Source organism: Fusarium falciforme, chromosome 11, assembly GCF_026873545.1.
Source record: "Fusarium falciforme chromosome 11, complete sequence".
NCBI lineage: Eukaryota > Fungi > Ascomycota > Sordariomycetes > Hypocreales > Nectriaceae > Fusarium > Fusarium falciforme.
Window position 1 is genome coordinate 540,804 of NC_070554.1, and position 25,123 is coordinate 565,926.

The 25,123-nt window shown below is 50.1% G+C and overlaps 6 protein-coding genes across 6 annotated transcripts; 3 read left to right on the forward strand and 3 right to left on the reverse strand.

Moving 5' to 3' along the window:
- Window positions 1–431: 431 nt before the first annotated feature.
- NCS54_01309100 (MFS domain-containing protein) lies at window positions 432–2,300 on the forward strand (the record flags this gene model as incomplete). Its single annotated transcript, XM_053158303.1, has 8 exons — window positions 432–589; window positions 645–738; window positions 794–918; window positions 971–1,229; window positions 1,283–1,546; window positions 1,598–1,764; window positions 1,818–2,052; window positions 2,109–2,300. 8 exons carry the CDS (start codon window positions 432–434, stop codon window positions 2,298–2,300), a joined length of 1,494 nt encoding a protein of 497 aa, XP_053014278.1.
- Window positions 2,301–3,666: 1,366 nt separating this feature from the next.
- On the forward strand, window positions 3,667–4,341 carry NCS54_01309200 (Hypothetical protein; the record flags this gene model as incomplete). Its single annotated transcript, XM_053158304.1, has 1 exon — window positions 3,667–4,341. The coding sequence occupies one exon, from the start codon at window positions 3,667–3,669 to the stop codon at window positions 4,339–4,341; it is 675 nt and encodes a 224-aa protein (XP_053014279.1).
- An 851-nt stretch (window positions 4,342–5,192) lies between these two features.
- NCS54_01309300 (Hypothetical protein) lies at window positions 5,193–6,070 on the reverse strand (the record flags this gene model as incomplete). Its single annotated transcript, XM_053158305.1, has 2 exons — window positions 5,193–5,608; window positions 5,668–6,070. 2 exons carry the CDS (start codon window positions 6,068–6,070, stop codon window positions 5,193–5,195), a joined length of 819 nt encoding a protein of 272 aa, XP_053014280.1.
- Window positions 6,071–6,635: 565 nt separating this feature from the next.
- NCS54_01309400 (Hypothetical protein) lies at window positions 6,636–8,516 on the reverse strand (the record flags this gene model as incomplete). The annotated part of the gene is made up of 1 exon (XM_053158306.1): window positions 6,636–8,516. One exon carries the CDS (start codon window positions 8,514–8,516, stop codon window positions 6,636–6,638), a length of 1,881 nt encoding a protein of 626 aa, XP_053014281.1.
- Window positions 8,517–11,977: 3,461 nt separating this feature from the next.
- Window positions 11,978–13,526, reverse strand: NCS54_01309500 (Hypothetical protein; the record flags this gene model as incomplete). The annotated part of the gene is made up of 4 exons (XM_053158307.1): window positions 11,978–12,099; window positions 12,147–12,530; window positions 12,580–12,634; window positions 12,687–13,526. The coding sequence occupies 4 exons, from the start codon at window positions 13,524–13,526 to the stop codon at window positions 11,978–11,980; spliced, it is 1,401 nt and encodes a 466-aa protein (XP_053014282.1).
- Window positions 13,527–21,566: 8,040 nt separating this feature from the next.
- NCS54_01309600 (C2H2-type domain-containing protein) lies at window positions 21,567–24,806 on the forward strand (the record flags this gene model as incomplete). Its single annotated transcript, XM_053158308.1, has 3 exons — window positions 21,567–21,866; window positions 21,918–23,094; window positions 23,143–24,806. Exons 1-3 carry the CDS (start codon window positions 21,642–21,644, stop codon window positions 24,804–24,806), a joined length of 3,066 nt encoding a protein of 1,021 aa, XP_053014283.1. The 5' UTR covers window positions 21,567–21,641.
- Window positions 24,807–25,123: the final 317 nt, after the last annotated feature.

A 25,123-nucleotide genomic window follows, 5' to 3' on the forward strand; every position in this document is an offset into this window, starting at 1 on the left:
ACGACTCGGACGGTGGCTTTTCGTTGCCGACGTGTCCAATCGGCATCTCCCTTTCAATCAAGTTAGCGCACCTGTCGCTCGGACGTTGCGAAGCGAACCTTCATTTGCCGATGTGGCCAATCATGTTGGACTTGTTACTGATCCGCGGAAGCTAACACCGCGGCACGTTATCACGGGAGGTAAAGTTTGACGTCTAGAATTGACGACGACGTCGGTGAGCCAGATAATACCCCTTGTTATAGATTGCGGGGGAGGAGAAGAACTGGACCGCTCTATGGAGCTATTGATAATGTAACAGGTCATTGTCACGCTCGGTCTCCCCATTCAGCAGATACAGCTTCTCCTACTTAATCAGACAACTGTCTGCCTTTCAGTGGCGACCTCAGCAGACACATCAACATCTCGAATAATTATCACTTAACACACCCATAATGGATCAAGACAAGACGGACAAGACCATGTTCCACCCCGAGGAGCCAACTCCCAAGGTCGGCGAGATGCTTAGCCTGCAAGGCTCTCTCGAGATAGCAGAGGAGGGGACGGCAAGAAACCACCAAGGAAAACATCTTCTGAGGAGAATTGACTTATGGTAAGCCCAGAGTATCAGGAATTTTGAGGTGCGCATATTGACGATGGCCATCTAGCCTAATGCCGCTGCTCCTCGTTTCGTACACGCTCCAGTTTCTCGACAAGCAATCATTGAACTTTTCTTCCATCATGGGAATTATCGATGACCTGGTGAGTCAAGTTTCCCCTGTCAAGATTTCCAACTCGAGTCAGCTAACAACTTTAGGACTTGGTCGGATCAAGATACAGCTGGAGCAGCAGCGTCTTTTACTTTGGTTACCTGGCTTTTAGCTACCCGGCTTCATTCTTGATGGTTCGCTTGCCACTGGGTAAATATTTGGCTGGTACAAGGTGAGCCAACTCAATCACCGATGCAGTGAACAGAAGCTCACCTGGCTCACAGCTTTGTCTGGGCTGTCGTCTTGATCTGTCATGCTGCAGTTCAGGACTTCAAGGGTCTTATCATTGCTCGCTTCTTTCTCGGTGCCGCTGAAGCATCCATCTCGCCAGGATTCTCCTTGATTACCGGAATGTGGTACAGGCGAGAGGAGCAGCCCCTCAGACATGGCATCTGGTTCCTTGGTAACGCCATTGCTACCATGTTTGGAGGTCTGTTGGCCTACGGCATCGCTCATATCGGCGGAAGCCTTGACGCATGGAGGGTATGGAAGACTCCCAGTTCTCTACCGTTTCACAGCTAACGCTCAAATTGCAGTGGCTCTTTATCATCTTTGGCCTCATCACCCTCGTCTGGGCTGTGGTCCTTCTCATCTTTCTCCCCGACACGCCTGACAAAGCACGCTTCCTCGATGAACAACAGCGAACTCAAGCCGTCGACCGAATCCGCAGCAACCAAACCGGCATGAAGGATAATAACTTCAAGTGGGACCAAGTCCGCGAGGTGGTCCAGGATCCCAACGTGTTGCTGCTGATGGTCTATCAGCTGACGTTTAGTATTCCAAACGGTGCCCACACAACGGTAAGTAGAGCGGTGAAAGACATGAAATGCATCTCTCTGACGCCTCTATAGTTCAGCAGTCTGGTCATGGCTGGCTTTGGGTTCACTCGGTTCCAGGTGTATCTGCTGAATATGCCCATGGGTGCCATCCTGGCCTTCTTTGCCATTGGTTCGAGTTACTTGTGCAGTCGTTTCAACGGCTACAGAACCATCGTTGGAGCAGCTCTGAGCCTCATCAGGTCAGTATAGACCCTGCCTTCGCTTTCACTGCCTCTAACTAACACAACCTTAGTTTGACGGGTTCGATTCTGGTTCGATTTGGCCCCAACCAAGGCAGCCGGCTGCTTGGCCTATGGCTATTTGTAGCCTTTGCTGCCGGCTTTCCCATCTCCCTCTCGTTGATTGCTTCCAATGTTGCGGGCTTTACCAAGAAGAGTGTTGCTTCAGCCATGATGTTCTTCTGCTACGCCGCTGGTAACATCATTGGGCCTTTCCTCTTCTTCCCACGTGAAGCCCCAGAGTATGCAGTGAGTTACGATCCATTCTTAATGCAGGAGAGTGCGCATCACTGACTTCATCCCAGAGTGGTTTCCTTGCAACGACTATCTGTTTCGGTATCTCCACATTGACCATGCTGGTCCTGCGCTTCACGCTGATCGCGGAGAATAAACGCCGAGACAAGCTTCAGCAGACGAGCATCTCCCTGCCTCCGGACCAACTTGAAATTTCCGACAAGACGGATCGTCGCAACCTCAACTTCCGATATGTTTATTAGTGTGCGGAGACGCACTTAGCATCTGAAATCTAGCACCCTGCTTAAGCATAGCCAATATATTGCATTTTACCACATATCAAGGCACTAAAGGGGCACGGCCATCACGGAGCCTCCAATTCGAGGATCGTGGTGTCTCAGCCCTGCGCCAAAGAATGATGTCTCTTCTCACCGGTTATGCTGGCTCGTACCCGATGGCTTGTTTTTCTAGCTGCTGGAAGAAGAAGTAATCGCCCACTCGCCTAACAGACAACGAGAGCTGAATCAAGGTTAATTCAGTTACTTGGACTTGTTTTTGAACTTGAGTGTCTATCACCCTTGTGGAGGCTGAGCGGTGTCCCTGTTTGGCCAAGACAAGAGTGTCTTTCAGCCCAGAGTAAAAGTTACGCGAGGGATGTCTCTCATTGGAGAAGCGATGATTCTGGGCGCATTTCGTAGGCGGAATTCGCCCAAAGCCAAGCTGGCCAGCTGTAACTTTCAGCCATTTTATGCACCGCGTGTCAGCTTGTGTCACCTACATGTCACGCTTTCTCTCCGCGCTAATCGGTTTGGCAATCCAAGTCAAGCAGGCTGGGGAGTGAGCAGATATTTGGGTCCATATGCCGGTGATGATTGATCCAGCGAGGCCACAGCGATGGTTCGTCTGATCCATGCCCTTTCAGTCTTGATCATCAGTTAAGTTTGTCTGGCAACTTAGCCCAGAGTAAATCATTCTGCGACAAAGTCAAGGTAGAAAGAAAGCCGCCTGGATGTAAGGTCCCGATGCTCAGGGGCGAGAATGGTTAAGAAATTGAGACGAACCACAAGAACGGCTGGCTCCCTTGCTGACACGCGTGTCCCTTGCGTTTCGTCTCAGGATACTATTGTCTTGGTCTCCTTTGACTAGCAGTATTTCTGCTAACATGAACCATCAATCTTACTTTTAGGATCGCGATCCATCATCCAGAAGTGAAAGGTTAATGCCCGCGTTGTTGTCGGCGACATTCGACGGGCCGGCCTTGAATTTGCCCGATATTTCCGGTCGTCTTCGGAAGAAGTTCAATTCTCCACGAGCTCAATTCATCCCCAAGGGGTAAAGCGCCATTCCGCCAATTCTCATTGGATGTTGGCGAGGGTGCAATTTACCCAGCCTGAACCGACAAGCCTCTTATGGTAGCGGCCGAAGACGCGCGTGCCTCAAGGGGATAACGCCGAACAGGGGAGCATCAGGTCAGTTTTGATGACTCCAAACCCAACTCACGATCAACGAGGATATTAGACTTCCTCTTGCTTCAAATTTCATCAAGAAAACAGGGTCTCTGGACGCCGCTGTCTGTCATTGTTGTGATCACACCAACCCTCATGACAACGCACTCACGCCATTTTCAACATGAAACCCACCACAGCAGTCCTTTCCCTTCACGTCACCGGATCTATAGCATCCTTATTCGACACCATCTTGCCTACAGAAAGACCAACAATCACAAGCGACCCTTCAGAATGCACAACCCGCTCCTTCGAGTCCTTCTTTGACGTCCACAAACCAACTGGAGAACTCGGCTCTGCCTTTTTATCTTTTGGCAGCGAGCTGAACAAAGGCTGCAAGTCAACCTTTATTGATGTCATGGGGAGATCCGCCTGCACCAACCCCCCTCGATCAAAAGTGTGTTCCTTCTCAGACTATGTGCCATCAACTCTATTGTCTGAGTACTGGTCCTTTGGTAGCGTGGCGTCATCGTGGTGGGCTGAGCATAGTTCCCAAGCTGTTGAGAATGCCGCGTACTGTCCCAACCGATGGTATAGAGCTATGAAAGCGGTACCTTATGGGGAAGTGTGGTTGAATGACACCCTCGCGATTGTCGGTTGCTACGTCGCAGCGCACGCGACGAGTGCATCGACAGATACCCAGGCGCCAACAGCAACGAGTGGTATAGGAGTCAGTCAGACTGGTGCCAAAGCTACTGACACGCCGGAAAACTCCAATGGTGGTGGACGAGGCCAAAGCGTTGAATTATGGTCGGTCGCCGTAGCAGGACTCGCTGTGGCAGCAGTGAACTCGTTGTAGTCGTAACACTCATTTCTTCTATTTCCATTAATGGTTAATACTTAACTATGGATTTCACCAGTTACCTAACGCAATGGACAATACAAGGGCATGAGACGCAGTCGTAGCATCAGTCTGAAGTGAGAATCAATCTCGAGCTTTCCCCGCCAGATCAGACCTAACTTAAATGGTCAGCACCCTCCTTCGAAGATTAGTGTCTCACGAGCAAGTAATATGAAAGGGTGTCTCAGATTAATAGTCGGAATGTGTTTGAATCATGACAGAAGTTCATAGCCATGGAAGTAATTGATTCGATTTCATCATAGACAGGGAAAGTGAAGGAGACTGTTTGATGCTTACCATTGGGTCGATAAGATGCATATTGATACTGTGCGTTAGAGTTGGCCTTTCTCGACTGGCGAGAACAGAGGCAGGCGCCTGAGGCCAGATACATTCAGAAGAGAAAGAGAAATAAATAAAAAAATTTGCGCAATCCGGGTTTTCTTTCACTGCAGGATCATTTCCCCATTCTTTCCTCTCCAGCCCTAGTCGCGTGACTGGCTGAAAGGCAATGACCCTTGACCAAGGAGCGGTGTTGGCAATGCAACAGAGGACATGCAGGTCAGAAAGTGATCTGAGCGTTGCTACCTGAGCTTGATCGGGCATGATCTGACCATCAAGAGGCGTGCAGACCAGGAGTCAGCGAAGTTCACACAGTATCAAAAGAAATGAACGACTGTCAGGACTGCTCTCCTGAAAAGGATGTGTGCCAGCATCTCCGAAAGGCTTCTCGTACCGGCGAGAATGGTGTTGATAGCATTACAACCTGCCTCTTACTAAACACAATGCAACAAGCCCTACAGCCCCTCTCCCTACAAGTTGATTCTGAGCGACAGCGTGTTGTCGAATGTCACAGTTCCCCAGAACGGCTCCATGCCAGCGTTTCCCACGTTGACATAAGTGCTCTCACTAAACACACCCTGTTTCGAGAGTGCCAAGAGCCAGTCCTTGATGTCCCCCGTGAAAGAACCCCCAGCCTGATTACCGAATTGGTCATTCTCGGGAGCCAGCAGAGAAGAGACTGTGATGCCAGTGTCGGTGTTGAGGCCTTGGTACAGCTTCCAGCCACTCTTTCCATAGAGGTTGTTGATGGTCGCAACGGGGCCCTTGTCGAAACCGATCGGCACTTGTCCGCCCTCGTACTTGACCCACAGCATGAGTTCCTGCGCTGCGCTTGATGTCTCATCACCCTTAGTGTCGGAAGTCATGAAATCATACACGACGTTGCCTAGCTCAAGAGATTAGCTGATGCCTCACGTATCCTGGTCCCAGAAGGCAGAAAAGTACCTTTGTAAGCAGTAGAGTTTGACACAGTCCACTCATATGTAGTCGGGATGCTTCCAATGTCGCCGAGTCTTGTCTGAAGTCCCTGGGTAAGGCCGACAAAGGAATAGCCCTTTACCAAGTCTGGGCTTTTTGAAGGGCTAATGTCCCAGATGCTGCTCCAGTGGATCTGCTGAGCATCTCCAGACCCCGAAATGCCATAGTATCCGGTGCAGCAAGAACCGTCAATGGATTGATAGTTGTAGTTCATGGAAAACACAATCCACGGACTGCCAGAGATAACCTCGAATTCGTTCGGGGCCCCGCAGAAAGTTGAAGTCGGTTGGCCACTCGCGCGGCGTAGGGGACCTGTCGCCAACGCATTCACTGCGAGGGCAGGGGCAGCGAGGTAAAACGCAAGCTTCATTATGAATAATCGTTTCGCGAATCAAGGAACAATACACCTTAGCCCCATAGCGAAAGCCACAGTCGGCGTGAGGCCATTGTTTTATGGCGCTCAAGAACAGATGTGCTTCCCTCATATCCACAGAGAATTTAATAAAGGATCGACCTTGTTGTTTCAGCATGGCGAACCAATTGTTTATTCCATCAACCCGAAACTCGACCCAAACTCGAAACAGCGATGCGATTGATGGAACTCAGAGGGTGCAATGAGCAGGGACCACTTGCAAGGGTGTAATAGGACCAGATTACGCAAGCTGCCGACTATGCTGTTTGGTTTAAACGCGTATCCGTGTCATTATCTATTAACTGTAGACTGTTTTCACTTTTTGGGCAGAGGCGAATTGCTATCACAGAAGAATCGAGCAAGCAATGTGAGACTGTTCTATCAACTTCATACCCCCAAACGTTCATAGCACCGTAAGCAGCCAGTTGAGCATCAGCTTTGACAGATGAGCAGCCATTATTGGTAGAGGGAAATAGCTTTTTATTTGTAGGCATGTCTCGCCCAGTCGCAACCACTCAGACCCCTACTGTCCCGCAGGCACCAAGAACGGCACAAACTTTGGGATGAGATCATCATCATTCAGCAACTCATCGTCTCTTTCAGTAATAGTCGGAAATGGTGCCGAAAGCTTCCGGGGATCATCGTCGCTGAGCTCTTCGTCTTTGGCCCCCGACTTCTCATCCAGCTCCCTTGCATTTTCTCCAGACTCGGCCAGCTCCTCGGCCGACCTTCGCGCCTGCAGCTTCTCGATCCATTCCTTGTCCTCGGGTCCGATTTTTAAGAGAACGAATGGTGGGTTGAGGTTCTGGAAGTTGCCCTTGTACTTTTCGAGATACGCTTTTGCCGTCTCTTGGGTCTCAAGTCGCACTGAAGATGCGGAGCCAGTGTCTTCACGGTCGGCTTTCAGCACGACAGTCATTGGGCCTGACACATTGCGGATCGCCTCTTCGATGTGATCCACCGGGCCGCCGTGCTGGAGGAGAAGACGGACGGACTCCATAGACTTGAGGACTACCGCGATCCATAGCGCAGTCGGACCTGTCGCGTATCTTCCATTCCCCGCGTGAACGTCGGCGCCGTGGCTTTCAAGAAGAAAGCGAACCATTTCGGGCTTGTCGTTAGCTGCAGCCAAGTATAAGGGCTTCATACCCGGCGGCATGCGGTGCTTGTTGGGGTCAGCGCCGTAGCGCTCTATCATCAGCCGAGCGCTGTCAATAGACCCCGCCCCTGCAGCTTGGTCAAGCAGATGCTGAAGGTTGAGGGTTTGGCCTTCGGGAAGCTGGTCGAGGGACATGGTCTCGTGCTCGGTGATGCCAAAGCTGTTGATGAACTCGAACTTTTCGGGGCTGTTGTTTTCCATGGCACCGTACGCCCCATACACAAACGGCTTGTGGAGGTCCTCGGAAATGTCGAAGGGGAGGATCTCGCCATCTAGATCGGTGGGATACTGGTAGCTGAGGAGCAGCTTGAGAGCATCGACAGAGCCGGCCATTGCTGCTTCTGGGATGGCCTCGACAATGGCTTCCCGTTGTTCCTTTGATAGCAACTCACCCTTTGTCTTACCATCTCGTGCCTCTGCCGGATAAGCACCGTGCTCGAGTAGAAGTTTGAGCGTGTTGAAGCCTTGAGGCGCCTTCGCAGCCGCTTTGATGGCCAACGGAGTGACCCACTCCTCCGGCTCTTCATCGGTAGTGTTCTTCCTCTTCTTTGTCGAGCTATGAATAGGATGTTCCAGCAACAGCTTGACACTTTCAATTGCAGCACTGTCAGCTGCAAACTCCAGTGCGTTGCCATTCCCACACTCAGGATTTGCCCTTGCAGTTGGATCGGCTCCCTTGCCGAGAAGGTAACGCACCACCTCTGGATGTTTCGCGCCCAACATGAGTGGAGTGCGTCCAGACTTATCGCGGACATCCACATCGGTCTTTCCTTGTTCCAAGAGGATATCAAGACATCCCACATGGCCGTAGAGGGCTGCAACATGAACTGGGGTTGCCGAAGGGTCATCCTTATCCGGGATGGATCCATTCTCTCTCGCTTCTTGATCGGCCTGAGCCTCCTCCTCTGATTGAGGACCCTCTGGGATATCAGAGTGCACCTTCAAGCCCGTGGCCACGAGGCGTCGAACCAAGGCCTCGTCGCCGCGCTTTGCGGCGTCATATAGCATATTCCGCCTGTGAACTTGCTTCGGGTAGTTCTCAAGCACCTCCTCGAGCTTGGCCACTCGCTCTTCCGGGTCGGTGATGAGCCATAGCTTTGCCTGCTGAAGAGGATCGCGGCCTAGCTGGTCGTAGTACTCATAGTCGTCTAGCCACAAGTAGTGACCTGATGGAAAGAGGGAGAGAGCCATTCCAGGCTCTGGCTCCGGAATATCGGGCTTAGGAGGTGGCAGTATCTTGACCATGGTGTTTGATGCAAAAGAATGAGATGCGATGTTCGTTGTTGATATGTAGATTGATTCGAAAGCCGACAAGATGGAATGAAATAACCTTGGAATATTCCTTGATCCATCTTCATCATGACGTAATGAATGTCTCAACTTCTCACGTCAGCCGCCCCCAAGAGACTATTGAAAGTGGTGCCTACATTGAAGTGTGTTGACAATGGAAAGTTCAATACTCAGCTCTATGTAACGCTGTAATGAACGAGTGGTTTACACAGTTAGTCGCAGAAAACTTATCATTACAATTCAGCTTTGATGTCACAATGGTCACGCTGCCCTGAAAGTGTCCGAGCTAGAGCCTGCTGCCTAGCGGAAATGGCACTGAAGTACTCAGGCACTTGACTAGCTAATGCGTGGCGCTCTCTATTCAGAAGTTCACGATGACTTGGTTCCACAAGTGACCGTTGCTGCCTAGTTGAGTGCCCCAACTCGAACGATGCACCACATGCTTCCCAAGGTACTTTGGTAATGAGACTATTGCTAGTGAGTGTTTGTAGCTGCCTTCTTGGGGTCGTGACGATATCTTGGCAAATTAAATAGCTTCATTTCAAGAGTGATTGGGGCGGGAAAGGAATGGGAAGAGAAACTGAGAACAAGTTGTAATACGTGTGTTGCCTTGACGTCGTAACCTTGGCAAATATGACCGCACCGAGTTTTCATCATTCTATGAGGACCGCACAACATTGAAGGCGATATATTCTTCTTCTAGCTCAAGGCGGCAAATCGCTAAGCCAGTGCCTTATGAATGTAGAGCAGCTTGGTCCAAGATACCCCAGGTCATATTGAGTTGGAGTGAAAGCATGCTGAGCCACTCTGGGCTACAGAGTGATTTCTCTGTTCATACCTAGGTACAAAAGGGCGATGGTCTTCTGCCATTATTATTTGCTATTATCTCATAGTTAGCCGGCAGAGCGTGAAATTGCCTACGCAAAACCTCCAAGAAGACGTAATCAACGTCTTCTTTAGGCCGTGCATGAGTATATTCTATTCTCCCAAGAAAACATTCTATGTTAACTTTGTTAATATATTTCTTATTCCACGAATCTTCGCGACGGCAATATGTCTCCCGCATGGCATTGTGACTGTCTGAGTAACCGCTCTGTTTGCTCTAACCGTCAGCCCCAAGATCCAATGGAGCCTAATTAACCAGGAGCATAGTAGTTATCTTATCTGCCAAGAAGAATCTCGAACCAAGGCTTTAAGGAGCTAAAACTGACTCCGAAGTCATCATGTTGCGTTCAAGCGTGGTTTTCTACCCAGGTTATTCTGCTCAGCCCCTCCTTGTCAGAGCGGGATTCAACTTGGAGCTCCAAGGCGAAAACTGATGCGCACCAATATAGATGCGATGCAGCAGAACTAATAGCTTAGTTAGAGATACGGAAAATATTAAGTTGCATGTTAAAAGCAATTGTCTAGTCCTGCCCGCGGAGGAGCACTTGACCACTAGCTATTGGTGTGATGGTGGAATTTGTTCACATATAGACGGTTTGGCTATGGCCAAGACGTCCCTACTCCTGGTTTCATAGGCCAGGTGAAGTAGAAATATCCAAGAACCACTCGCAATTGAGAATGATCCTCCTCTCACCTTCTCTCAGCAGATTTCGGGGCTGAACCAATCATGCCATTTGGTCTGAGAGCGGAACCGTCAACTCGAACCGTTGGTTCCGCAACATGAATTCCAAAATGCGGCTCCGGAGCTAAATGCAGTGTATGGCATTTGCGCATCAGATAGAATTCGAGATACGGAATACTTTCTCTACATTGGAGTTGACAAACTTTGGCTTCCGTTCATGATTCACTTGCGGATCCGATGATGCAATCCGATGCGGATCCGGCGTGGGACTGCTCCGTCTTGAATGCCGACGCGGACCCGGGGCGGACCTGGTTCGGCATCGCGGCCGATGCGGCCCCGTCGGGATAAGGTTGCGACAAGGAACAAACTCTATTCGTTTTGCCACTTGCTTGTTGACCGAGTTGCGGAAGCGATCCAAGTCCCAGATAGGTTGAAGAACTGAGGAATGATAGTGAAGTACGTTCAAGTCGCTCTGGGTTCCCGATCGTGATCCGCCGCGTCCGCATTAACATGAACTTTCGGAAGACCTTCCTGTTTGAGAGCGGAGCCACGTTCGAGTTGACCGCTCTTCCATCGGCCAGCAAGGGCCAGCATACATCCAAAGAATCGGGTCCATGCTCTTCAGTCCTGAATGGGCTGATCTGCTTTGAACGCTGCTGGCCACAAAGGCCTTTTCCGAAATAAACTTGGGTAACTGTTTTAAGATGGAGAGCGTGAAGATAGATTGCCAGGTACGGAGACGGGATGTCAGGCGACGATTCACGCTTGTCCAGCACGATATGATCACCAGTTCACACTTCACTACATCCATCCAGTTCCATCACCGCGCATCGTAATTGAAAGGCTTCGGTCCTTGATACCATCCGTAGAAGCATGATTCCACAGCGGAAACGCACTGCAATGCATCATTGCGCGTCCGCGGCGGACGCGCTCACCGGAATGTCCTATTTCCCAACCACGGACAACCTCGACTTCACTGCCGCAATAATCGGGGTCGCTATACCGGCGGAAAAGAACATGCGGAATCCTCTCAGAACCACCTGCGGCTCCGTGAGGATAGAGTTTCTATTCGGTTCCGTTCACATATGCCACCAGATCAGCTTCCAATTCCGACTGATCAGGCCACTGCGCGGAGCCTCAAGGCCGTGCCGTGTGCGGCTCAGCAGGTGTTCCGGCGGAAGCAGTTGCGGACCCGATTCCCAAGTGGTGTGATCAAGAACATAGTTGTCACTTTTACTCATCTTTGTCAACACGTAGAATATGACCTATCGCTAAGCGGGGATGTTGTTCAATAACGGAAGCGCAACGCTTCCGCAATCACGTGGCTGTTGTTCTTCGGCAGAGGAAGCCCGCGTAGGTTTGTCTCTGCTGCGGTAACTAGTCTTCTGGCCGTTTCTTCAGATAGGCTGTTTTATATGCCAAGCTACGTACTATACAGAGACCGTAACCTTTGGTAGTAAATAGGCGTAGGTAGATTGTGGTAAGACTCCAGGAAGTGTAGCATCGCTATGTACTCTAGCATATAGCCCTGAGATATCTCCTCGACAACCAATAGTTGAGTGATTATCGTCAGTCTCGTCATTTTCTACAGGGACCACATATGTTCTCGGAGCAGAGGTTGGAGGTTCATAACAACATGGACAGATGAGTTCGATGACCAAAGCCAGGAGAAGATTCGGAACCTTCGATCACTCATGGTTCGCCTGACAAGGAAAAGCCTATCACATGATGTAGTTTAGGGGTGCACTCAGCCTCCCTTCTCAACTGCCGACCAAAACCCGTTTCCCGAATGGTGCCGGCACCGGGCTGTCTTATCGTTCCTGACCAGGGATCCCTTCACTGGGCTTCCTCAGAGCCTCTCTAACAACGGGTCCTTCGCCAAATGCTCCTTTATCCTTGCAATTATCTTAACCGGAGCCGCAAAGTCACACCAGAACCCCTCTTTGGTCTTGCACATGATGCTCAGCCGGTCTATTGCCGATCAGCTTCGGTATTTCGGAGAAATGGGGCCAACTTACATCGTGTAGGCGATTTGGCGGGCCTACTTTGGCCAAGTACAAGCATATCCCAGGCATGCTCCCTTTTCGCTTGCGGCTCTGTCTCTGCTGCGGAAAAGTCGATGCCTTTCCACGCTCCGCACCAGTTTGAAACGCTGTACAGCTTTTCGAATGGTTCGCAAATGAGCATGAACTGCCTCCGCTTGGACACATCTCGCAGCGCCGCCAACCCGACTTCGATCTCAGACCGCTCCAAGGCCTTATTGATAGCTTTGCGATTATGAAGAGCGATTTCGTGCAACGGGGTAGTTGCGCTGATCTTGAAATTTGCTGTGGCGTAATGCAGGGCATTGTGGATGAATCGGTCGCCATCGTCGTCCCATAATCCCGGGACACGACGTCGTACTACGAGTTCATTGATGAAGGAACTCCGGAGGTAGTGCACGATACTTACGATTGACAGTCTGAGAAAGGTTCAGAGAATACTCTGATCTATCGTGTCGAGTCATCTGGATACCACTGAGAAAAGCGTAACATGGCTCTGAGACCGAGAACACTTACCTTGGTAAAGATGGCAGTAAGGATATCCCCATTGCTAATAACTGGCGGAGACTTATCCTTCTCTGCTAGAATTCTTGATACTCGTTCTCGTAATCTCTCTACCAGTTGGAGGGGAACAAAGGCGATATGAGATTCCTCCTCCCTGGCTTTCACAAGGTCAAGGACAATGCCAGCCATCACTGCAGTGTGGTCTCTTTTCCCTCTGACTCGCATCATGCCCTTTCTGGACTCTTTATCAATGAAATCAATAATTGGGTGTCCTGGTGGGAGCACGTCGTCGCGATAGCCCAGCATGTCAGGCGGCGATTCTCCGCGAGCGACTGTAAGCCAGGCCTTGACAATATTGGCCACTCCGAATTGATCAGCCAATACATGCGGACAGCTCATGGCCACAACTGATGCATCGCTGAAGATGGTTAAATGAACGTATAGGAGGGGTGCATTGGGCGGCTCGTCCTTTCGCTCGAAGGGCCAGTCTGCTGGCCGAAAGAGCTTGTCGATGACATTCATGGATGGCAAGAAAGAAACATTCTGGCTAGGTGACAGAAAAGGGGACAGCTCCTCAACCCTCTGGATAGATTCAGCATTGGTTGTTGAAGACCAGTTGAAGAGGACGTAGTTCTCATCAAACGAGGACGGAACACGATACTCTAGAAGCTTGGTGGAGGGTGACAAGACGAGTCGCGCCCCAAGCTTCCGCCAATGATTCCTGAGGAGTCTATCAAGCGCATTTCTCAGAACTTCATTGTCAAGCTTGTTTGGCAAAATAAAAAATGTGCGAGAGCGAAGCCTGTCGATAGGGTTTGGCTGGTCTGTTAGATGAACCGGTATCGCCTCCATTGGGTCGAACTAATGCGAAGTCTTGCAAGGAGGATGGTTAACAGACGGGTATATGAGCCGATTATGACCATTTTCAAGGCAGATTTAGGCATGAATTGCTGACAAGCAAGTCAGCCTCGGTCTACTCGGACCTGTGCTGATCTGACAGTACTACGGGTGTGTCATTTCGGTTTGATATGGTCAAGTCTTGTCATTTGTGGATAATATCAGAAACGCTAAAATCTGACACTCTTGCGCACAGTCTTCAATACCAAAGTCCTTGTTTCCTTTTGGCCATTGGAGTACATGCTTACGCCCTCGTTATTCTCTTTCCCTGTCACCTTTGGTCCTGGGGCTTGAAGAGGTATTATGGCACTGTGGTCGGCGCGGTTTGATCCTGAGATCAACTTTAAAGAGAGTAGTCCCGCCTAAAGCCGCTGTCAGAAGGATTACGTTGAAGGATGGGTAAGTGCGAATGCTTACCGAAGCACCACAGGCTCCCACTTGTGAGTGTATGAAGCCTTCGCCTGGGTGAGTGCGGTCGTAGCAGCATCAGCGGGTGCAGTGCTTTCATCGTGTGCAGGGCTCTTTGTGAATGAAGTGGTTGTGGGAGCTTCTGAACCCTTCTCAGGCTCTTTTGCAGCCAGCGTCTCAGGGTTGTAACTCGAGTCATCCCCAAGAGGCTTAACTTTCCGAAGCGTTTCCTTAGTCTGGGACAACAAAGAAGGATCTATAGGGGCTGTGGCGAGACCGGTATTGTATTCTTAAGTGCCGAACTAATAGGTAAGCTTGTGCTAGGTTGCCGTATGCGCTATGTTGTAGCCCGTCCAGCTGATGGGGGAAGTCTCACCTTTGACCCAGTCGCCCTCCGCGTCGTCTGGACCACACAGAGGAAATGTCACCCATCAACCTTTCTGTGGAATCTGAAAGTCCTCACGCTGCTGGTTGTCTTTCCTGAGATTTTGTACGAACTGATCCACGACTGCGTCCTTCCTCCTTCGAGTTTCATTGGCAAACTTGACCTTCCTAAGCTGTTACTCTCTCATGGTTTCAAGAAGCCCCTTTAGCCTTTTCAGATTCTTTGTGTATTAAATCTCGCCGCTGATGCTATTACTCCTTGACGTTAGCGTTCCGGCCTCATTCGCACTTTCTGATTTCATGTTGGGGGCTGGGCAGGATGAAGGAGTCCTCGGAATAGAAGTCCAACGGCTCGGCCATGCGTAAGGCGCTGGGGGATTGATTGTTTGTCTCGTATGATTCTTACAATGTTCTTTTCGTTCAAGGAAGAAAAGTACGGCGGATCTATGGGTAGGTGGACGAAACGCGAAGTCGTGAGGCGGTTCTAGCTGTGGTCAGAAGACCAAGCTTTGGAAGGTAATGCTGGGAGAGCCTGCGCCCTCACACACTCAGACTTATGGTAGCATCTAAGGAAAACTCCTGTTAGAGGAGATCTGACTAACATTTAGTAAGAATAGCCAGGCTTAGCTGAAAAGTCTGGAGCCCGATGGAGATCGTCACTGGCGATGATTTGGTGGTGTCGATAGTTTGCCAATAAACTATTGGTTATTTTATCTCAGGTCGTCGCCAGCGAAAATAAAAGTGATCGCCAACAGCCTTTTGAGGATACCCAGTGCATGTCTTGGTATCGATCCGCTATGCATCAAACCCGGCTACGAGAGCCAAGAAGGGCTGTGATGTTACTCCCTGAGAGGCATTTACATGATACGAACCTGGGAAGATCACTGAATCAATGACTCATGGTGCTTTCCCATTAACCTCAGCTGAAACTGCGGGACGCGAGCTGAACTTGGCGTAAACGCCACATACGATTCCATCTACGACTGAGGAATGTGCTGGCGAGCGACTGCGTGGTTCTCGGAAAGAGGTGCAGGTGATGCACGGTGCTAAGAATGGGTTTCTATCTGTCTGCTGGGGATGCCCAGAGCATCTCTCTCTCATTGTCAATCAAGACTCCAACGATAGGTGGAAGAGTAAATGGCCAGTTTATTAATAGCGACAAGTTCAAGGGAGTCGACATCAACTTCTTCGCTCACGTCAGGTGATAAATCATTTAGATCATGGCGTGTTTCGGCATCTGGTTCTAATACCGGGATATGTCAATATCTACGTTTTTTATTATTGTAGGTAATGATAACTTCTTTTAGAAGAGTGACTAAGTTCGCAAGGTAGTAGGCCAGACCATTGTTAATGGGGATTACACCGAATGCCAAGCAGTTTTACCTGTTGGCTCCCATTTCAATGAAGCCTATGGTGTGAATGCATTGTCATACTCGCTAGGAGCCGGGTACTGATAAGTTAAAAACACCCTCATGTCCGGAAGTGAAGACGGAGAAGAACTCAACGCCTTGATCTCAGTCAAGGTCTCGGATAAGAACAAGACGTCTGCCGTGAAAGCAGAGTTCGAGGCCACCCTAGGCACACCCGCTCTCTTTGGAGAATTCAAGGATAAAGCTAACGCCGGTAAAGATGAGATCAGAAACCCGACCAAGAAGACCGTCACTATCAATTGGAGCGGTGGCGGGCGGATAAAGGGCAATGACGCCATCTGGGATCTAAATAACCTCACAGTGGCAACTTGCACCTTTCCAGATCTTATGGCTCAATGTGTGCCAATGATCCGTGCATTCTCTCCAAGACTACCATGACCCAGGTTGACATCACCACCTTTCCCAGCCTCGCAAAGAATTATCAGCGAGAAGAAAAATCTGTGAGCTCTCGAAGCTTTACTTAGCCCCTTCCTGTACGATCCTTTTCCGCCACCCTCCAAGAGAAGCCTGCAGCTAAGTGCTCTTAGTCGTCACTTTGCAGGCCGCTTGGACGGACGATGCCGAGTCCAATCTCAACCTCAAGAATCTTGTCATTCTCAGCAAGACAGATGAAGATCCCAAGTTGGAGTAGTGGCTGTAAAACTGCATGGATAGCTCACACTCACGGGCGCTATTCCCAGCCCTGACAAGCTCCCTCGGCCGTCACAAGATCACGTCCAACGAGTGGGAGATACATGGAGTGGATTTGATGGCCCCGGAAAGGGCACCATTCTCCCAAGCGGGCCGACCGCATTGACAAATATTGTGTTCTTTGCTATAGTTGAAGCCCGGCCCTTGATGGGATAACTGAGCCAAGAGATGGTCAAATGTGATACCCATATTGACATGAAGTAGGTACCGAACGAGGTAGCCATTTGGGTCAAGAGCGATCTGTCTGTGGTCTCGAGGTCTACTACACCAACGGATCAGAGCTTGTCCATGGCAAATGTGAGGGATATGCTTCCAAGAGTTTTCACATCACCAGCGGCAACTTCCAATCTATCTACCAGCTAGTTCTCAAATCTGCAGAGGCACTAAAATCCCAGGTGAGAGTCACCAGTCTACAATCAACTTTGAGCAGCAGCCACAGTGAGTAGTTCGGTTTCTGGAGATCTACAACTCCCTATAGAGGAGGCTCTCTAGCACTTGGAGGTATTTGAGGTCGCAATGATCCCGAGGCCCATGAGCAGCCAACAGCAACAACCACCTAGCCTTCAATTCCAACTGGTAGCCGTGTTAGTTCGAAGTACGAGATGTTCATGGGTCGTCCTCTCCCTGAGGATGCAATCACCACAGCAAATGTCTACGAAAGAAAGGCTAGCAACCACTGCATCTTCATTAGCGTCGAGGAAATCGACAAGGAAAGGGTCGAATACTTCAACGACCTCGGATCTCTCAGGGATAGACACCAAGTAGAATCAGTCAAATTCCATCTAGGCCCGAGACGTCACCCAGCCGGGGACATCACAAGATACCTCAACCACACAACGATGCGGCGTGGCTTCTTTAAGGCATCGGGCCAATGGATAGGCAAAGAGAAGCAATAAGTAGAGGTCAAGCTTACCCTGGTCAGGCGGGAGAATGGGAACAAGGTTGTGGACTTTGCTGGCGTGCGCGGCATTCTAACAGAGGAAGAGAAGGAGTGGAATGCTAAGACTGGCGAACCTGGTTGGGTTTTGGGGACACCACTTCCAGGACCATTCAGCATTTACTCATCTTAGCACGATCTGTTATAGGAGCGACCAGGCTACTGCTACGAATGGAAGTGGAAAAGACAGTAACTTCGCTTCTCGTGGGCCAAAAGATCTATTGTGCATATCGATAATGACAGCAGTTATGAACGTAATTACCGCATTGACAGCAGGGAGTCTCTTGGCTTAATACTTGTGAAATATCCCCTCATTAGCTCATTTCTGCAAATACTTGCTGAGCGATGATTTAATCATCGTGTCCCGTAGTGATGTATCTTCACTATGACTACTCTCTTTTCGCTCGTAAAGTTTCCAAGCTTCTCCAGACACCTCGACAGTCAATCGGAAACACATTAGTGTCTACTTGTGTGCGCGTCAGCACGGATGAACATCACATCAGGTTGTATCAACAGCACACCATGCAAAAACTACCCTGTCACACCTGCCCAATAGCCCCAGGATGGTGCGTCGATAGCGCGATGGGGCATGCAGTCCTCCAGCCTCGGTAGACAACGGCGCAGCTGATCGCCACCTGTGGGCGCACCAGGCCCGGCTAGGCCGCTTCTCTTGGCGTCGGTCGAGACCTCAGCCAGCCACGGGCTTGGACAACATGTGCATGGTCGCCGACTTGATCTACTCTGCTCCTCTCTCTGCCCGGAACTCCCCGCATAAATTTAGCGCTGTTGGCGATAGCTAGCTATCTAGTTAGGAAGTGCTGTGATACACGTCTGTCCTGTAACTTGGGCTTCTAATGAAGCAGGGGGGATTTTCTAAGCAAGCCAAACTTGTCTTTGGGTCAATATGCCATTGTCTCCTTCTGGAGTTTGAAATTGTCAATACAGATAACGTCGACACCGAAAAGAGAAATGGGTGGTGGAAGCCATGACCAATGAAATGATCATCTCAAATGATAAGCGTGAAGCCATTATCCCCGACTTTTGCAAAGAGCACCGTCCCTCATAACAAGCCACGGGGGGCAATCCCGCACCCATGCTTACAACTAACCCCGTAAACCCCGGATCCAGAAGGAGGGAGACACAGTACCCTCTATTGGTTTTTTAAGCTGAACAAAAACCTGATTGTTAAGGCGTTTCTCTAGAGCTCCCGGTCCGAAGATACAGAAAGATTGGCTGTCACTGGTTTTGTGTTCCATGAATGTTGCTGATCCGTCTTGCTGAGGGGTGCCCCGCTCCTCCCGCTAGGTACGCGTTTGCAAGCGTCAACAATCAAGCCGACAGCCGAGCTCTCGAGCTTAAGCTAGAAAAGTCCTAATTTGCCACCTACTCTTCAGCAGGCAGGAACAATGTCGCATCAGTGCTCTCCATCCTTTTCTCAGTTGGAAGCAATCTTCAGGACTCCAAAGAAACAAAGTCAACAAAACTCCATGAACTGTGGACAAGTCAGTGGGAACAAAAACATGGCGCTAGTGCCCAAGGGCTTCTCCGTCACGGTCATGCTCTCCTCGGTCTTGTCTAACACCGTCATCCAAAAGAATGGATTGCCTGTGTCCAGTTGGGTCGTGGAGGATGAGGCTTTGAAGGATTAGATGCAACAATATGGAATGGAGAGATCTCGGGACCTTCAACAATCCCGAGCACAGCCACGAGTGGCCTCGAGCAACAGATTCCACGTCGACGAAGCCCTGAGTTCGCTAGCCGATTTCCTTTCTCACTCGCTATCCATGGTGACAATGCGTTTGAAAGAGCTAATATATATGAGTGCTAGGACAGATGTGTCTCCGGAGGAAGCGGAAAGATCGCAGGACAATTACATGTCTATGGTCAAATGGATTTTTCCCAGCCACGGAAGCTGAATGTCCAAATGATGCTCATCGACGAGGTTTCCAACCTGAATTTCAAACCAGACGGTCGAGACATTTCTCGTTTCGATCATGGCGAGGCGAATTCAATCCCGTTTGAGACTTGTGAGAAGGAAATAAGGGGCTGTGGAGTAAAGCGCCCATGTCGCTATATCATCTTATGATATGGAATTTATGCGAACAGCTAATCTTCTTTTCCTGGGGTAGCATTCCATCGATATTGATTGGAATATTGGTAGCTGGGCGCCCAAAGATATTATTTTCTTGGGAGATTTCATCAAGAATTAGAGATCGAACGTGGAGACTGATGGGAGGGTAAGGATGTGCTTCTCGGGCTGGGTATTTAGGGACAGACTCCCTCACGGGGCGCGGCAAGGGTAAGGATAATCAGAGGGTAAGATCGGGAAGAGTCTGAGTAATCAAAGGCTAATAAACATGAACAAGACGAAGAGTATCTAATTCGAAGAGGATCACAGCATTGTATTTCAAGCTGTTGTGGTATTGGAACATGTGTCCTTTGCGAAATGCTAACGGTTGTCTCCGGCTGAGCAGTGAATTGCCCTGTCACTTGAAAACACACAGAACTCATTCAGGTGTTTCTCCCGGCCTCAATATTCAGCTGGGTTTGTCAACTCCCGAGGTAACTTGATAAGATTAATAAATTGAAATATTAAGCTAGCTTTGATTAAACTCTATGGCCTTGTTAGAGTGAACTCTCAATAACCGAGCTAGACCGTGTTCTGTAATGCTGCGCCTCGCGGTCCGCTGTTCCGAATTAGAGTGTCCAGGTTAGCAAAAAAACCACGGTTTGCAATCAGTTACTTCTACCGGTCGCGCGCAGCCTGTGAGACAAGACTCACCTTGGCAGCTCCTCTAAGCTATTCTCTTCTCTTTAGGCAGCTCGCATTCATTCCCGTTGGTGGCGCCTTTTGTTGACTGGCTGAAATTAAAGGGTAGCCAACCATCCTCGCGAATGCCCTCATAGGGTAGGATACGACCCCAACGCCACCTGTTTCGAGGTAGGATTGGTTCGCTCGCAAGCGAACGAGCAGGTTTGTGAATCCTTTTTAGGTCTTATCCAGCGCGACCAATTAATAGGGCAATGCTTTTGGGCGGCCGCTTTTGTATGCATGGACATTCACTGAATTGTCATGGATGCTTTGGCCTGCAGATTTGGTGCTGATTTAAGCATGCGTGTCTGACAAAAGTATTTGTGATCCGTTGTGATGATGTGCCTTGAATCGGTAAAACACACACCATCGCGTCATGTACTGTATGCAAGTTCCAGTGAGGCCCTCAACCATGGAGCCGTAAAAGAAAACTCTGTCGATCCCTCAAGATCTGTCCGATCGGCGCTAACCTGACACTTCTGCTGCCCCCTCTGGGCCAAGATCTTCGCAATTCCAAGTGAGACAGACAATCCAAAAGCCCGATTACTGAGCCTGTGAGCTTACGTGTGAAACCCATGCTTCACTCACAAGGGTCATCTGGACCCCTGAACCATTCGATTTCGCTACCGCTACGTATTAAGCTCGGACTCATCTGGTGACAGCACCACACATCTTGGCCGGAGCACCTTGATTCTTGGTATAACTTGATTCGTGGACGCCGTGCGCCGGCAGTCTTGGCATACCTTGTGAGTGTGGCACTCCCGGAACAGCTCTCCTATGAGATGGACACGCCTGGTGTGATTACGAGGGTGAAAAAAAAAGGCGTAAAAAAAAAATAACGCTTTCAGCTCCACCGTTTATCCTGGCATGTTTCAGCGGACCCCCCTTGCTTAGCCCATGTCGCAACAAGGAGCACCAATGGGGGGGAGTGATTATGCAGAGTAACAGCAGCGTAACAGCGAGCATTGGGATCATCGCGGGTGTTGAAGTTTGTAATGTTTCAGTGAATCATGCTTTTAGTAACAGTCTATTAATGAATACGCACCGGACAGTGTCACCTTCGGCCAAAAGGGGCCACGTGTTTTGTATGGAATCACCCTTGTCGGGCGGCGTTATTGGCACATGATGATGGCCACCTGCAAACGCGTACCAACCCCGCTGGGGCGCTATAAGCGATTGGCCATAGGAGGCAATGTGTGAGATAGTGGTGTGCCCGTCGGCCAATCACGCTTTGCACCAGTCTATCGGGCCTCGGGCTGAGTGGTATAAGGAGACCGTGTCTACCGCAAATGAGTTGAGTCATGTTTTTCTTTTTTAATTTTTGGCTTCTGGACTCTGTTCAAGCATCATCTCAAGCAGTAACCTGCTCAGAAAGGCGCCGTTCGTCGTCGCTGTTTATCGCCGCCAAGATGCCCCCTAAAAGAAGATTCGCGTCGCGTTCCAGCAATCTCGTTCCGGAGAGGCCGTCCAAAAAGCTCCGCCTCTCATCTCCGCCAATGTCTCCCGCCTCGTCAAAGATTTCCCCCAAGAATCTAAAGTTGAAGCGATCGCGAGTTTCGCCAAGCCCGTCGGTGAAATCTGAACAGTCGCAAACAGAGAGAATAGAGGATACCATTATTTGCGCGCCGATTGAAGTGAGTATGAAAGGATGGATCTCATTGAATTTGCCTGACATTAGAAATCAGTGGGCGCCGATTATCGAGGATGAAGATGAGCTGGACGTGGAGGAAGAGGAGCAGCAGCTGACACTGCGATCAATACCATTTGACGAGGTTTTTCAGAATGAATCAGTCAAGCGCATCATTACTCAGTTCCCAAAAGGCCACGGATCCTGGTATATTCTCCGATGCGAGGAGCATGACGTTGACTTCAAGACTCACCCTCTACGAGCTGCCTCGGCGCATTTGAGGAGCCGACAGCACGGTCGCCTGCAAGACACGACCGGACCAGCCGTCATCGAGCATTTCGGCACCAAGGTTTTGAACTGCAATGAGGAACTTGCGCAGAAGAACAATGCAGCCGCCTTGAAGTTTAAACCCGCCATTAAGCAAGAGGAAACCCGACACGTGGATGAGTTTGTACCAGCACAGTTTGCACCAAGAGAGTCAGTGTCAAAGGAACCAACACCAGAGGCGGTACCGGAAGAGTCGGTGCCAGAACAGCCACTACCGGAAGAGCCGGCATCAGAGGCTGTACCGGAAGCAGTACCGGGAACAATATCGGAAGCGGCGCCGGAAGTGTCAGTACCACAGGAGCCAGCACCAGAAGAATCAACACAACAAGAATCGACTCCAGAACTGGTGCCAGAAGAGACCACCCCGCGCCACAAGAAGCGAAAACCGTCATCAACACCGTGCGATGTGGAAGACGAGGTACCACCCACAAAGGACGAACCGATGGAGGAATCGAGCCATGACCCGATAATAAGCCCGACACCAGGCATCGTGTATCTGGCCTACCGAGAATCAACAAAAACTTGGCTTCCCGCTCTCATTTTGCCCCGGAATAACCTCCACAAGGTCGGCTTGTCAACAACACTGGAATCACTGGGTCTGGTAGAAAGCGTACCCAAGTGCTATGTCTACGACCCGGGGACGAAATGCTTGGAATGGAAGGCGCAGTACGAAGATGGTGGTGCTCTTGTTGCTCAACGGCAATTCCCAGTGGTTTACTTTGATGCGACGGGCTTCCCAAGCAAGGATGCTGCGGGATGGGTCGGCACTGGTGATTTGCAGGAACTGGACCTTTCTGATGCCTCTGCATCTCTCGAGCCTCATTTCTTATTGGCTAAAGATTTCGTTGCGAAGCGTCTGGGTACGACTGGAGACTGCAAGAACCTGAGCCCTCTTGCAATTCCAGATAGTAAGTTGAAAACCCGGTTCTGATTTTCAAGCAGCTAACAATTTCTAGCAGAAGCTGATTCCGAGATGCAATCATCGACACAAGCAAAACCGACAAAGATTGAAAGCCCCGTATTGATGATTTCTAACAACTTGCCGCCGAAGGCACCGGTCGTCGTATCTGTTATCCCAGAAAAGGAGGCCACTCCCCCAGTCGAAACACCAACAACGGAGCCCAGTCGCGAGGTTTCCGTGGAATCTGATTCGAAGCCCTCAGTCACTACTGAGTCTTTCTCAGAGCACGCTGATCCCAAGCCCATTGGCAGCCCTGAGCTCGTCCACAAGCCAGAGCTCATCAGCAATTCTGAATCTATCAACAACGCCGAGCCAGTCGCCAGCACTGATCCTATCGATGATTCTAGGCCCACCGACTCCGAACCCATTGAAATTTCTGAGCAGATCAGTGAACCTGAACCCATCAGCAACCCCGAGCGCGTCGGTAGCTCTGAGCTCATCAGCAAATCTGAACCTGTCGACGACACTGAGGCATCCAACAACCCCAAGTCTATTAGCAATGCCGAGCCCATCAACATTATCGAACACACCAACGAGCCTGAGCCGATCGGCAACTCTGAGCCTAACAACAACTTCGAGCTTATTAGCCGCCCAGAGGTCGTCAGCAAGCCCGAACCCATCAACAGACCCGAGTCTACCAGCGCTTTCAAGCCTCTCAACAGCCCCGAGCCCGCGAACATTTCCCATCAAGAGGTATCCATTGAGAACCAACCAAGCAGGCCTAGCGAGTCTCGGAGCTTTCATACCGAAGATGTGGCCATGGAGAACCAGTACACTTATTCACCTGCGAGTACCTACGTCGACCCCGTACCAACACCACCCGCATCAGAGATCCAATCTCATCAACACAGCGTTAAACGCGCCTTACTCAACCACATGTCAGCCGATCTTTTTCAACTCAAGACAAAGTCAACAACCCTCATCTTTCCTAAAGCCGTATTCGACCTGGAGACGCTGCAGTCAACACTGCCACCTATCCAATCACTTCCTAGCATGCAGGGCTATTCTCAGACTCTCCGACCCATTAGTGATCAGATGGGCTCTCCGGCCCCCAGTATTAGCCAGACACAATCGTTTCCATCTCAGAGCGCACCTTCGTCTGCGTACAACTCACCAGCACCGCAACATACACCAGTACCGCAGCATGCGCCAGCACCACAACACACACCTGCAGCCGTCCCCCAGGCTCCTGCCACAACAATAAAAAAGAAACCTGGCCCACGGAAACCAGTCCCTACACACAGACCTGTTCCTTCTCAAAGACCTGTCCCTACAGTGCCCACGCATAGGGCCTCCGCCACACCGAAACCTGCCACAGCGCAGAGAACTGCCATCGCAAAGAAACCTGCCGCTCCAAGGAGACCGGTCCCTACACAGAGACCTCTCGCTCCACACCGACCCGCCGCCGTAGAAGAAGCGGAGCCCCGATTCGGAGAGACACTCTATGGCGTTTCCGAGTATATTCTGCAGGGAGTTAGGAGATGGCTCAGGACTACTGAGAAGAACCCCAAGATCTCTGAATTTTGCTTTTCTGATGGACTCTATCGATGTCCTTGGTGTCACAAACGGTTTGCGCGAGCTGGAATTTTCACGGATCATTTGTCTTTGAAGCATGATGAGCGGCCTAAGCCGCCGGAGATTAGACCAGATCACAGATGATCTGCGGCTATAGGAGTTCAAGGAGTTCAGGACAGATATAAATATATTGTAATGAAATTTTATATGTTCACTTGCTCGTTTATTGTCTTGTTGACATGTTTTGCTGCTTGCTGCGGGCGTTTGATTTGAATGTGAGTGACGGACCAGTAGGGAGACGTGTTTTCATAACTTGCAAGACTACAACCTAGTACCCCTAGAAATAGCCTTTCCTAGCGTAAATCCTTTCTCGAAATAGTAAAGAAACATGGACCAGCTTCAACCCCCAAAGCGCATTTCGGGCCTCGGGTTGGTGTTGACCGAGATCCACATCACAACAG